The 15,333-nt window shown below is 42.8% G+C and overlaps 1 protein-coding gene across 1 annotated transcript; it reads right to left on the reverse strand.

Moving 5' to 3' along the window:
• Window positions 1-5,831: 5,831 nt before the first annotated feature.
• serp (chitin deacetylase-like protein serp) lies at window positions 5,832-13,092 on the reverse strand. The gene is made up of 4 exons (XM_017178972.2): window positions 12,803-13,092; window positions 11,634-11,806; window positions 11,141-11,390; window positions 5,832-7,373 (listed from the first exon to the last, which is right to left on the reverse strand). Exons 1-4 carry the CDS (start codon window positions 12,855-12,857, stop codon window positions 6,226-6,228), a joined length of 1,626 nt encoding a protein of 541 aa, XP_017034461.1. The 5' UTR covers window positions 12,858-13,092; the 3' UTR covers window positions 5,832-6,225.
• Between the last annotated feature and the right edge of the window lie 2,241 nt (window positions 13,093-15,333).

Genomic DNA, 15,333 nt, shown 5'->3' on the forward strand with positions numbered 1-15,333 from the left:
AGGTGAGGCGCAGACCAGATTCGAGACCTCTGCGCTGCTGCACCTCTGGGCTTGGTTGCTCCGCTAGTTAGTCATCGGCTTAGACATAAATCAAATGCGACTGCCCATCAATCTTTTCTGCCACTGACCCTGAATTTGCGAGTCTGTCTTGTCTGATCATCTGCGGTTTGATTCTGCTCAAAAACTATTGTCGGAAATCTCGATTTCGTAACTGTTTTTGTTATTCTTTTGCCCAAACCGTGTGTTCCCGCACGTTTACTGTCTTTAGTTGCTTTTTATTTTCACCTGGGGACCCGCAGAGAATCCCAATCGCTCGGAGGTGAGGCCGCCGGATGCATACTAATCGGGATCGGGCTGGAAGCTTCGACCGATTTGTATGCCCGTCGCGGACGTCGCATAAAATTCTTGTTAACGTGGCTAAGACACGGGGAGGTTATTAAACCTCGGGAAAACTGGACTGCGGTGGAGGGTTCCAGCAGGAGAGGACGGTCCCTTGGCTCGGTGACTCACGGCGGTTAAATTTAACTGCACTCCCTGTCGACCATCATCATCATCGGTTTCTTAATTAATGGCAAGCCGCCGAAGCCACTGTTAACTGTTTTGTTTTGCGAGTATTTTTACTTTTTGCACCGCCAGGTCTCCGTTATGTAAAGCAGGCGGAGATGAGGAGATGCAGGCGGCTTAAGGGCCGCATGCCGAGCAACCTACCAGCGGCTGCTCCGCCGCCTGTTATTCAATAAGCCATCCAAAGGTGGCCACCGGAGCCAAACCCGTAATTCGAAAGACGAAACGCGAAAAACGGTGCAAAAAGAGCAGCAAAACGGAGCATGTTTGCGGATATGAACCGCTGGCGACAACTGGCAGGCACAGATTCCAAAACAGCCTGTGACGAATCGCGGGTACGAACCAACAGGAAACTGCCAATATTTGCTAGGAAAACAAGCGATGCACTTGGCAGAGGGGAAGAGTTTCAGCAAATATGTTTTTAAAAGGTGTATAAAAGATTTCAATTGGTATAAGCAGTTTCAGGTGATCAATTTAACTTAAGATTTTTTAAAAACTTTTATGGGAGATTAACTTGGGTGGGTTTTGATCATTTTCCCCACGCCATCATTATTATTATTATTATTAATTTCTATTAAAGCAACAAACGCACTTATAATACTATAGTTGAAAAGGTAATATCGCATGAACTCCCATACATAAATGTTAGTAGCTAAAGTACATAATTATATTCATGAAAATGAAGCAAATTAATTGAATTAAACCTTTGAGAGGTTAGTATAATACCTTTATTAACTTAAATTAACTTAATTAGTTCAATAAATATTGTGAATTTGAATTAATTCCCACAAAATACTGTTAAAACTAATGAAGTAATAATACTTAGAATAAAAAAATACAAAAACACCCTTTATCCGGTCAGAGGTAAGGATACAGTTTTACAATGACAGATATTTGCTATTTCTTAATAGTAAATAATAATTAATAATGCTTTGGAGACAGTCAGTAGTCCCCATTACTAATTCATACACTAGATAATTACTATTAAACTACTACATACATTAACAGAGAACACGAACGATACTAAACCTGTATATCTGTAGGACAAATTTTGAAATGCATAAGTCTTTTCGTGTTTAATGTTTTTTGTATAATGAGTATTACCACATGTTACATGTTGAGATGTCTTTCACCTATACTTACCTCTGCCCACCTGATGTGAGTCGGATTAAATCTTTAAGAAACACTCCCTTCTTCGGTCAGAGGTAAGGGTACAGCTTTTCAGGGCCGTCATTAGCTATTTTCTAAATAAATAAATAAATAAATAAATATTCGCATTATACGTTTTTATACTATAACTCTTTAACGGAAACTAGCTCTCTTCATTACAATATAACCATTTATTTAATTTCCAATTTATTAATATTAACTAAAATATTTTAGTTATAAGTGAAGAACATAAATTCTAAGAACGAAATTCTTTCTAGATTTCCCTAGAATATTCGTAAACGCCCTCCAATTTTGTTTCGCCCACAACCAATCTGTTCGCTGAAATAGCCTTCATAGCCGTCGCCATATACTTACCAAGATCAAGTGATCTTCGGTCTTACATTCAGCTCGTAAGTCAAGTATTTTTTCAATGCAGCCTCCATCTTGGCTTTTCACCTGAACGACAGAATGGCCAGCGGACAGCTGCATAAAAAGGCCCCGGGCAATGTCAATTAAGTGTTATTCGCGTTCGATCTAGAAGAAATCACCTGGTGGCGTGTTAATGCAATTTATTCGAGTATTTCCAGTATATGTATATTGTGCATAGTTATTTCCTGAACTTGAGAACGGGTTCGTGTGCGAGTTAGTGTTCGGGCCCGTGGTTGTGTCGCAAAGGAGAACATAGTACACATACGTCAAGTGGGACTGCTGAGACATGGCCAACATGGCGTATGCGGGTTTTTTGCAGTGGAAAATTCTTGGAATCGCATCGGATCACAATTATATTTTAATTGCGATTGACCAATTCGAGTCCAGATGGAGTGGCGGCGGTGAAGGCTACCGATGCCGATGCACGAAGATGCTGCAAAAAGCGGTTCACCTTCCCCAGCGCGAAATGCCTGATTGCAGCATTTTCTTAGTTACAATTAATTTCAGCGCGCCGGTGATATAATCCCTCAACCGCATCACTTCGAAAGCCAACACAAAAACACTGATTATTGTTATTACTCCGCGTCTGCTTCTTGCCGTTTAATCAACTGTTAAAACTGGTTTTTCAATTAGAGTGAAAATGCTGATGATATGATGGCACTGGCACCCCAAAGCGATGACCAGATGAAGAGTGAAAATCGTTTTATTTTATCATCTTTTTTCCATTGGTCTTACGGATTTACATAATTTAGTTGCCCTCGATTTTGCCTCGCCGTGTGTGTAGTTGTGGCCGCCGTTGTGATTGGTGTTGCCTTTGATTTGATTTAAATTTGTAAGCGTTTTAACCTTTTTCGCAGCTGTTCGTGGCACTGGAAAGGTCGACGCGTCGATGCCAGTTGGCCGAGTGAATGACACACTTTTGATTTGAAAAGAGCCGAAAGCCGAAAGAGCTTTAGTCAAATCAGCAACGCCCATGGGCTTTTCCATAGTCCTTCGGCCAATTAACGCGAATTATTTTGCATACGAAATGAAAATCGAAGCGCCCATCTGGCATCTGTCTGAATTTCAGATTCGCAAGAAACCTGTCATTAGTTTCGAATTTCACTACACAAGAAATGTAAATCTGATGGTCTTTTCAATGCTTAGATAGTGGGTAGTAGTATCTTTAGGAGCTATGTAAGATCGCTATGATAGAGGAGCTCGCTGACCAAGAGCATAAAGATATATAGGAAGAAGAAACACTAATGCGAGAGTAAAAGTTAGATTCTTTACAGAATCGCTATTGATTGTAAGGGTAAAAACTAGTAGTTAAGTAGTTTGAGTACCACCGTCCTCTTAGGTTTTTAGCAGAATATTAAATATATGGTTAGGGGTAGGGATGATCTTGTCAAGTTAACCAGCTAACCGTATTGTTATTTTCTTTAAAAACTCATAAACCCTGCGAGTAAGGGAGTGATTTAGAGGGGAAAAAGAGAAATTGCTTTTTGAGAAAAGCAAACGAAACGGAATCGTTAATGAAGGAAATGGTGGTCAAGACAATAAAGTCGAAGACGAAGTCGAAGTTGAAGATGAGCCTGTAAACTGTAAAAGAAATGCATAACCATAAAAAATACCAAAACACGAGCTGGGTTGCGCAACCGCTATCCACATCCACCCTGTCCCTCCTCCTATATCTCGCTATATCTTCAGCTCCGATCCGATCCACCGGGGAGCGTTTAATTTATGGCGAGCCGAGAGCACCGAAGGCCTGCAGCAAATAACGGACTTTCTTTTTAGTCAGACTCCAGCATATCGGAGCCGATGGGTGCGAGAGTGTTTGCCTTTGACTTTCAATTTTCATTTCCATTTCCATTTCCATTTGAAAACTCATCAGCTGCGATCTGCTTTTGGTCTCATTCATCATTATGCAATTATGACGGTGTCTTGAACTCCTCACGAATGGCCTGTCCAAATTCTTCTGCTGATCACCTGACAGCTGCACCGGGGCGAGAGACCACAAATCAAACACCTGGAAGCTGCTAGCCTCGCCTCACCTTGCCGCATTGACGTCAGCCGAATGGCCAGTATCTCTTACATACAGACTCCACCGAGATAAGTTGCGGCTCCCAGAACAAGGAAGCATATTCGAGAATTAAGTATCCGTCTACGGCGAACAGTGGGCTCAGACGCAGCAAAGCGTGGAACCAAATCTAGTTTGTGTCAGCCAAAGGCGTCTAAAATATGCAGCATGTTAAGTGGATACCAACGGGATAATATAATTAATAGCCCGGTTCCACTAGCTTTCGATCTCATTCTAAACGGAACTGGTTATTCCGTGTTACTCTATATTTAAGTGTGGTTATGAGCTTGCCAACAGCATTAAATAATTTCATTCTATGCATAATTTTCAAGCTGACAAATTTTAAATGAAATATCTTATTTTCAAATAGATAAATTAAGATAAGCCGCTTAACTGTGTATTGAGTTATAGGACATTAAGTCATTGAAATCTATAAACTGTAGTAGTTAAAAATAAAGTTGGAGTGATAGAATCGTTTTTATTCTGCAAATCAAAACAAACACCCTTTGGGGGCCTTAAAAATTGGATATTCTAGTGCGGATTTAACCAGTTTTCAGATGTACTTTGGCCCACTGTGCCGACTGCGCCTACCTGCGCGTTTGTCGTCTCGTGTGCAATTTATGCAAATCGCCCACTTTGCAACTAGTTCACTTACCTCGGCTGCTCGCAAAAGTAAAAGTTTGCTCAAGTTACACTCGCACACACGCACACACACCTGAGCGGAGGGAACTCGTTTTTTGGGCCACTTTTTGAGCCGCGGAGAGCCGCTTACCTTGATTGGTGATAAAACTTATTTATGCATCGAATTCGTACAGAAAGATACATATGTACATACCACAAATCCGTATTTATTTATTTGGGCTGCAAAATGTGTAAGGCATATAAATATTATATGTTATATACACACATACATATGTATGTATGGGCCTGGTATTTCCAGCCGAAAATTTGCAATGCTTAAAATTAATTAGCAGCTTTTTGCGATTTGTTTGGGATTGCGCAAAGAGCCCGGGGCCCAGTCAGGCCGAGCCAAATCGAATCGAATCGATCCGATCCGACCCGACCGATCCGAGCAACCAAGCCCAAGAAGAACCCGTTTTGCCATCTCCACGGCGATATCAAGAGCCCAATCTGCCTCTGCATTGATTTGTGCGCATACAAATTAGAAAATGTCGATGCTTTTTGTACTGCCATCGAGTCGAGTCCGTATAATATAGACTAATATATCTAATTCTAGACCGGATCGGTGCTAGGTGGCCAAAGAAAGAAACCTGTCTCGGCATGGGCGAAATTTACATATGAAATGCACACGGACGGCTTCAACTGAAATCGAAACTGAACTCCAAAAACGCGTTATTGTTATTCAAATTCGTGGCTTATTTTTCCCCGTCGAATAATGCCGAAAACTGGTTAGTAAGTCAGTGGGTAGATAGCATACAAATTTGGGGCTGTACGTTTCTCTCGTTTTTTATTCATTATTTTTGTCTTGCTTTCTTGGAAATCATATTTGGGCGGCTGGCCAAGTAGATAATAATTTGATGCCTTTGTGCATTGTTTTTGCTGGAACAAAGGGGGGGCCCAACGATTTAGAAATCCATTATTTGTTTTGTTTTCTTGATTTTTTTTCAAATTTTTTGTGGTTTTTCGTTTTATTTTTCGTTTTTATCATTTAAATATACACATACAAGTTAACGTAAAACTACAAAAAGAGCGTAAACACAAGTGTGGATGTTGTGGCTTGCAGTTTTGAAAATCTTCTGTGGGTTTCTTTTCGAATTTTCATGTTGAATTAACGTAGCCGTAACACAGCAAGGACTTGCCGAAGGGACGGTGCTCGTATCCTGGCGCCCCGAAGTCAGTCAATAAGAGTATACTCGTCGCAGTCTTGCGGAAAATTCAGATAGTCGACAGGCGATCGAGTCGTTGGTTGTGTTGGAGTAGACCCGGCAGTTTGGTGAGAGGTGTGGCTGAGGCTGAGGCTGGGGGATTGGGTGTGAGCGTGGGTGGGGGGACTAACCGCTGACTTAGAAGAAACCATCGCCAGTGGGATCGTTGACCCATGGGTAGTTATTGGGGCACCGCACGCAGGTCTGCAGGTTGATGGTCTCCCCGGGCACCTCCTTGGAGGTGAGCTTGCAGGTGTTGGGCACCCAGCAGGCGGGCTTGCCCTCGACCACGCACTTCTCCCTCCAGGGCTCGAAGTTCTTGACCTCGCTGATGGTGCGCGGGTTCTGCATCCACTGGATCACCTGCGTCATGGTCACGAAGTAGACGTCGTTGTGGTTGGCCAGGATCTCGTCGATCCAGTAGAGGAAGGCGTCGAGGAACTCGGGGTTGTTCTTCAGCCAGGCGGCGTGGAAGTACAGACCCAGGGGAGCGCGGTTCTGGTCGTAGTGGCGGTCAAAGTTGTGGTTCAGGAAGTTGTAGAACTGGTCTCCGGTCAGGATGTTCGAGCAGGAGTCCACCATGGCGCAGCCGGGCAGGTACTCGTCATTGGCGGGATCCTCGCGGCGATCCAGCTCGTTCATCACCATCTCCCAGACGGCGTGGGAGCGCGTGGGGCAGCTCTGCAGGTTGCCGTGGCAGCGGTGGGGCATGCGGAAGTACATGGTGTAGGGCCACAGTGGGGGGTTCGACAGCGGAGCGGTGATCGTGGAGTCGTACAGGAAGGCCTGCTCCTCCATCATGGTGAACTGGTTGTTGCCGCCCACGCGCAAGTAGGGGGCGCGCACGCCCACCACCGAGTTGTCCGTGATGTTGGCATACTTCTCGGTGATGATCCTCATGCCGGCCATCTCCTTGGCCCAGTCGTCGACGGTGGCGTTCGACCAGAAGCGCTCCTCGTCGTTGTGCGTGATCGAGTGCACGGCGATCTCGTGGCCCTTGCGGGCCGTCTCCTGCACCGCCGAGTAGTTTGTGTACTTGTGCGAGATGAAGTAGGTCGCCTTGATGTCGCACCCGTTGGGGTTCTTGCGGTTCTTGAACATCTCCTTGTACAGCTCGATGTTGTTGTTGTTGATGGCGTCGTCGAAGGTGATGGTGATCATCATGGGCACATCCTTGGCGGGCAGGTCGCCGGGAATGGAGGTGCCGTCCTCCGAGCAGAAGCAGTCGGGCAGGACGCACACGGCGGGGTCGCAGGGCGGTGCGCGGTTGGGATCGTTGTCAATATCTGTGAGGGGAAAAATACAGGAAAAATACAGATTTAGGGTTAGGAAACCATGGAAATTCTTTGGACTAAAGCGATGTAATGAAAATGTGCAGATATAATAAAATATTGAAGCTAAAGTGATCCCTATTTACCTTAATAATCACATCAAAAACGGTTATATACTTTCTTAATCATATTTATTCTAGGTTGTATATTACTATTTAAAACTGAGTTGTTTTTATTGGTTCTTGTTACTCTGGGACACTGTAATTTTTGACCCATGTCTCCAAGCTTTTCCGATAAAATCCGGCACTTGGCGCGCCTTTATTTCTTATTGACGATTTGTATTCTGCCTGCGTTCGTTCGATTAGCCGGCAAAAGTTCACTCAACTTTTCATATAAATATTTAAACAATTAGCTAACTGTACAGTGGAACTTTGGCGGAGGGGGAACACGAAGGGGTTAGTTCAATGAACCGACACGATCTGGAAAAGCAATCAGAGAGGTGGGAAAACCGAAACGCAAAGTGAATGGAAAATGTCTACACAATCTACAAGTCTGTTTTTATGTATACATATATATATATTTTTCCTTCATTATTATTTTGGATTTTCGTTGGATTGGCTATTGGTGTTTTCTCGCCTTTTTGTTTTGAGCAATTTTCAATTGTTGTTAATCAAGCGGGGCTGCTTGGAAATGCAGGGAGCGTTCGGCTATTAGCCACCTGTGAAGCCGCCCAAGTCCCTCCGCTACGACCCACTCCAGCGAGGAGGTGTTGGCCATTCATTTATCGGCCATATGCAAATGATGGCTGTTTGCTTTGGCCACTGTCAAATTGGTAAGCCTTACACTTGCCGGCGATCAATTGCGAAAGTTTTCAAAGAAATGTGCCGTAATTATGCTTCCCGTCTCTCATTTCGCATTTGGTTTTGGCCAAAGTGAAATGGCGGACAAAGTATTTTGTCGGGCACAAGTTGTTGAGTTTTTTGCCGGCTTGCCTGTCTTTTTGTTGACCTTTTTGTGTCTTGTCTCCGCTTTCTTTCTCCTTTTTTATGCACACATTTGCCAATAATCTGTCGCTAAAACCGAGTGTTATGTCATCCCGAACCGGTTGAGCGGTCTGTCGGCATTCACTGCTCTCCAGATTCCTGGCATTATTTGTTTTGTAGGGCTCTGCCTTTTGGCAGTTTATTTTTTTTTTTCGTGTCTTGGGGGAATGGCTGAGATACAACGCGAAAGCTTCCGAAGAGGATGTAGATGTAGAGTCTTGGACTATTCTCGATTGATGAAGTCAGGCCGACGTCAACGGAAGGCGACAAATGATATCGGGGAATTTTGTTTACTTTGCCAAAGTTGTAGGATCTTGTCTAATTTCTGAGAATCCACAAGGTTAATTGGAGTCTAATGTGGCCATTTGTTAGAAATCGGTCTTAATTCTAAGAATTCTATAGGAAGACTTTTAAGGCTTTTCAATGAATTAGTGAAATATTAATCAATAAAAAACTAATGGCATTTACTGTCTCTGTTTAGTAAGAATTGAAGTTTTTTTATAGTATAGTATCTTGCGAAACTAAATCGTTTCCATTATGAGTTTTTTAGAGCCATTGCCCCATTAAAATCCTGCACTGGTTGCCAACAGTTTCGGTACCTTCCTCATTACTTTGTCGCTGCCATCGAAAACTACGATGTATGACCATTTAATCGCCTGTTCGAATCGCTTGCCATTTACTTTGGCTCCCGGAGACGTGGGCTTCCTTGTTATGCCCTGCATTAAGTGGGCTAAACTTGGGCTGGTGTTATTCAATTGTTTACGATCATGATGCTTAATGCTCCGCTGAGCATTTCAAGAGTTGCCGCTGCCACGCTGCAGGCAGAAGTGCAAATTTTCGCATTTAACCATTGTGATTGGTAATCGCGAGGCGCGGATCGTGGATCGTAAATCGCAAATCGCAAATCGCAGCTGGGATCTAGCAGAAGCGAGGTTATAGAAGAGGTCTGATGGCTTGATTTATTTGGCATTTAATTAGCTCGTTAAGGCGCCGGCCTCTTGGGAAATGACGGTGAATTATGAGCGCAGATTTGTACTTAAAGTGGCGGGCAAGTACTAACCGCCTGTGTTAGTTATTAGCATTATTATAAATTAGTTGCGGTTTTTACGCGGGCTGCTGTTCCCCCCATTTGTTGCTACTATTATTATTATTATTTTGTATTTTTGTATGACTCTGTTTATTTCTCCCCTGGCTTTGGCTTGGTTTTTTGCGGCTTTGCAATTGCTAAAAATACACAATGCAAACACAGCGAATGGTCTTTTAAGCCGCTTATGTAAGGCTAATTTACACATGAATCGACTATGAACCACCTATGGAGAGGCATTTTGTTTTGCTTCGATTTGATTTCTATTAAGTCCAAGGTTAGCGCTCTTACGATGTTGTTAATTAATGGTTTAATATTTTTCCACACATGCTTTATCTCTCCTTTAGTGGCTCCACCGAGCGGCCTGCGTGTTGTGTCTGACATTTTGATTCGATTTCACACTTGACATTTCCACCCGAAAGCCGAGATCCGATCCCCGGAGAATGGGGTTCGGTTCGGAGTCGCATCGAGTTGGCTCCGTGAGCTAAGGGCTCCACGGAACCGGTCGGTGTGTGTGCAAGCGACTTGGGTCCGTTGCACGTAGGCGTCACTGGAATACCCAAAGCCCCTCCGAAAAGTCAGAAAAAAGCAGAGACACTTGTGTGTCTTATTGTCAGAGTTTTCGAGAGCCGTGCTCGGAGTTCGGAGTGTCTTAAATGCCGCAAGCCGGTTTTAAGGTGCGACTGGAATAACTGAAAGAAATTTGAATTGGCGCCCGGCCAAAGATAAACAGTGCCACATCAGATTCGGATACACCCACACGGTGAGAAATGTATGATCCTGAATTCCAATGTATAAAAAAATATATATTTTACCTATGAGGCTCTCATTAATTCATGTTCTTTTATAGCTTAAATAGCTTCCGTTAATCTGAGAGCATTATAAGTTCACAAATGTGTTTCTAGGAATATTAAATAAAATAAGCGAGAGCACGACTTTCTTCAAATATTTCATTTTTATCGTCGATTTCTTGGGGTCATTAATGAATATAGATTTCTTTGTTATGATATGAATACCAAATATTGTTTAATATTATTATTATTACCCAACAAAGATTTAGGCCTGTGTATAAACCTGTGAGCCACTCGAAGACTTATAGCTTAACCGCTGATGGAGTAATGACACTTGGCCGCGGGCTTTTGGAAAAGCCAATCCTATATGCAACACTCGGCGGCGGCTTACTTCTATACTCGATTCGTGCTGAATCACTGTGAATCATTGTTGTCAAATGTCAAATGTAATGGAAAAGTGCTCCACAAAAGTTGAAAGAGTGATCATTGTGATTATGCTTTGAGCCCAGCTTTATCCACTGTTTGCCATACATTATTTTGGTAATTCCACTGGGTTTATCCCTGCTCGTAATAGTTGTCTTAAAGTCACTTAATGATTTTAATTTACTTAAATTTAGGTTGCGGTGAGACGGCATTAATCAAGCGTGAATTGGCAAATATTCGTGACATTCATCACACCCGAAATGACTCTAATATGATTATTATCTATAAATAAAATTTATATTTAATTATATAACTTTTACGCTGATATTTTGCTACCTTTATAACGATTTATCTTGAGATTTTATGTTAAAATCATATACAGAGTCTTTAATTTAAAGTATTGTAATCTATATGAAGTAATTAATTGGGAATACCACTTACCACAGGTGTTCTCATCAGATCCATCTGAACAATCCTTCTCGCCGTTGCAGAAGAGACCGCGCTCAATGCAGTTTCCATCGCCGCAGGCAAGGAAGCCATCCTGGCACAAGGGCTCGTCCGTGTGCAGCAGAGGCTTCACACGACGCTCCTTGTTCTTGGACTTGCAGTTCTTCACCGACTCCTTCCAGTCGCAAGTCTGCTTCTCAATGTCGAAGTACAGACCGGCAGGGCAACGAATGGCTTGCAGGCCCTATAGAAATTGTAGAAAAAAATAGAATTGAGGGGTTTTATTTTTTTAATTGGTGTTAAATATGCAAATGAAACAATATTATTCCATTTAAAATTGAACTTCAATAGATCTAGTTTTAAAACCGTTTTCTTTTGATTATTATTTTGAAATACTTTAATATTTACTTTGATTAAATACAGTTTTTTTATAGTTAAAATTAGATTGCTTAATAAACCCATAATCATAACTGAAATGTTAACTCACCGATGAGGTACACTGGATGACATCGCGACAGTTGTCGCCCTCGCCGGCCACCAGGCGGAACCATTCGCCGGCGTCCTTGTCCTTGCAGAGCTCCTTCTCGAAGGACTCCTCCTTCTTGGCCTCCTCGGTGGTGGCCTGTCGCCTGAATCTCAGCAGAGGGTCGCTGGCGTTGGCTGCAAACCGAATGGAAAGAAATGGTTCAGTTGCAGCTTGCAGTTGCAAAACCGGAAGAATTTTCAAAGCGAATGTGGGTTGGGTCCATGTCGCCATGGCTGGCACTTCCGGCTTACAAAAGCACAGATACGCGCGGATCCGTGCGGCTATATTGGTGCATATGCTCGTGGACATGGCATGCGGTCGGGCTGGTTGTGTTGGCCGAGGAAAACACGTTTGCCATTATGAAATACGATGTCACCAGAGAACCGAGCAGAAACAGAAACATATACACCGCATGCGAAACACAGATAGCATTCCGAAACTTGTTGCGCCTGCGCGCTATAACTTTGACATTTTGCATCTCGTTGGCAACAGCGAGCAGCTAATGGCCAGCATCTAGCTTCGGTGACCACGTCAATGGGAGATTCGATTCCTCGCTGTCGTTGTCGAGGGAGTTGCCATATTTGCATAACCGTCAAGTGACAGCCCCAGCAACGAGCCAGTATTTATGTTGAGACTAATCATGATCGATGGCCTGTCAAAGTCAAGTCGCGGCATCGGCTCGAATCGGAACGGATCGGATCGACTCGAGCCAGAAAACTGCATTCACGGCACTCAAATGTCAACCGGAATGGGTTTCTCTTCGGCTCAAGGTAGCCAGCCAGCCGTGCTCGTACGGGTACTTCTCCCTTTTAAAATGAAAGTTGTTTCCTGAGCTAGTTGCACCTGGCTCGTCCTTTTTTTGCATAATCAAGGTTACCGCAACGCATTCGTGCCTCGAAAACGGCTTTTCAATTTCGTTTTGATTTTCCTCTTTGTTTTTTTGCTACCTTATGAAGTATTTCCATTTTTCGCTTTTATTTCTTTGTTTTTAAACTCGTCTGAAGGCCGAACGAGTTGAGTTTTAATTGATGTCTTGACAACTTCCGCCAGCCAAATGCAAATTGCAGGTTTAATAATTAAAACTTATGCTAAAACTATGCCAAGAGGCATAAGGTGGGGGAAGACCTTACCTTCGTTAAAGGCCGCCAAAGCCAGAACGGCGAAAACCACGAATAGTTTCGCCATCGTAGGATCGACACGGGATCTGTTCAGTATCGTTCCGTTGTTTCACCGATGTATAGTCTGTTTTTCTCTTTTGGCAACACACTGTCTTTGGAAATGAAACACTTGACGTTTGACGTTGGACGTTGGACAACGGAGAGCTAGTTTTGTCCTTCCGATCGCTATCAAAGCTCCATTTACACTGTTTGCTACGAAGCCGCGCACAATTTCTCGAACCCCTCTCTGACACCAAAGCCCCAAACGAAGTCAGACTTGCTTCTTTTATTACACGGCGGCGGCGACGGCTCTTTCGAGCGCCTGTGGTGAGTTTTCGAGAGCTTTCCGCCGCCAGGGGTAACCCCGAATGCGATCCACGCGGCCGCAAGCAAAGCTCCCGCAGAGCACTAATCCACCGATCGCTCTGATCCCCGATCACTGGTCCACTGCTTAGCCCGGCTTTTGGCTTGGTTGCACAAGTCTTTGGCTCTGGCTCGAAATCGTGACCGGATCGTGGCCGGAAAGAAGAGAGGAGAAAAGTTCGGCACTTATCGATATAATGAAGACTGCCAGATGAGAAAGGCTGTCGGATTCCTCCCTCTACCCATGGTGGGTAGCGCATTTTGGCGCATTATGCAAATGGAATTCTTGGCCATAATATCGCGGCTGTCATAATCCAGAAGGCTTGCGGGGCCTCTCTACCGCCGCCCACTGCCTGGGACTCGAGTGTTGGATGTATGCCAGTCTAACACTCTGTCTGGGCGTGCCCACACAGTCGTTAAAAATGTATTTTTAATTATACATAATACGTACCTGCATACCATGCTTATGCGCTTTTGAGTTGGCTTTTTATTTGGGAATCTTTCAAGTGGAGGTTACACCCTTTGCTTATAGTCTTCTTTGTATACTGCAACAGTGCGTATGATTAATAAGGCACAGCTGCACCAAATAATTTGTGTTAATATAAACTAGACCCTAAGCAAAAGCTTTTTATCAAATTTAACTTATAAACTAATTGAAATCGAGGACTTGTCACTTGTGCGGCAACAGTGCGTATGATTTTCTGCTGATCAGCACCAAGCCCTTGGTTCAATATTCTCCTGCTGAATTTAACATAAAATTGTAAAATGAATTATTTGATTTTTAAATGAATTTTATACAAAAGTTTTAATCATTTCAAAAGCAAAACTCTCGACAAATATTTCCTAATTTAGTGAAATATTTCAAGCCTCTGAAATGCAAAGCTCATTAAATAAAAAAAGACCCTAATCCTGTTTGAATTCTAAAAAATCTTACATAACAATACAATTTTGTTCAAGACTTTTAGCAGAGTATCCCATGTTTGGTTTCAAACAGAAACCTAAAAGGAAAGATACATCTTTCCCATCTTATTTTGATGGCTAAGTAGCGCCCCCCTGACGTCTGATCGTTCCAATTTAAAAGCTGTTATTTTTTTCCGGCCCGACCTTGATCATTTTAAAGCCAAATTAAAGCCATTTATGGCCCACAGAGTGATACGCCGTGGCGCGACGACTGCTAACTGACAGAGAGGCGTCTTAAGGCGTGACGAACTGCCGCCAACTTGAGCGTTTTTCTGCTTTTTTGGCCAGTCCGCCGCTGGTGGCTTCAGCTCTAAAGTGTGCCAAAGTGCTTTGCCGTTCGACGAGAGACCTTTCTGAGTTGTCATTGTCTATTTTTTGCCACTCTTGACATTTGCATAGAGGAGTAAGGCTGACTGCCAACAGCTGCCTGCTTCTTGCCTGGCCTGGCCTGGCCTGGGCTCTTGGCTTGAATTTCCAATTAAGATTAAGTAAAATAAGTCTTTGGTTTGAACAGTTTCCGCTTCAACGCAAACGCACAACATCTGCCTGATGAAATTTACGTCAATTGGAGAACCAGTTTTCCACTTCATTAAAATGTGATCAGCTCGTTTCGGCAGATTCTTGCAAAATTTTCGATGAAATTCATGCTAAAAACCGCAAAAATAAAAAAGGAAGGGAGTATATTAATAAATTTTCAATTATTGGGGAACCACTAACTTTAGTTCCTTTCCCTTTTTATAAGAAGTACTTGTGTTCATGAAAAAGAGAAGGAAATGGTTTTGATATCATATTATTGTTGTTTAAAACATTTTTAAAATTTAGGGCATGCATATGAATTTTGCGTTTAATAGTCACATTTTTCATCGAATGGAATCGGGCTAGTTGATCTTTTAATCAAATTATTAATAATCTTTTATGAAATGAAGATGTTGGGGTTATACAAGTGGCATGGCATCAAGGTATTTACACTTTTTCATATCAATGCATAAAGCTCCATATCAGTTTTGAAGATATCTGATATGCGCCTGGCAGGCCCTTATGCCATTTACATAATCATGTTTAAATGTCAGAAATGGAAAATTAATTTAATTTTACTTAATAAAACTTTTTTTATATGAAGTGTAATGATAGTCAATTCCTTCTCGGTTTGCTGAGGCTATGAAACGTAAAGGATATCCGGC

The sequence above is a fragment of the Drosophila kikkawai genome, chromosome 3L (genome assembly GCF_030179895.1).
Source record: "Drosophila kikkawai strain 14028-0561.14 chromosome 3L, DkikHiC1v2, whole genome shotgun sequence".
NCBI classification, from domain to species: Eukaryota; Metazoa; Arthropoda; class Insecta; order Diptera; family Drosophilidae; genus Drosophila; species Drosophila kikkawai.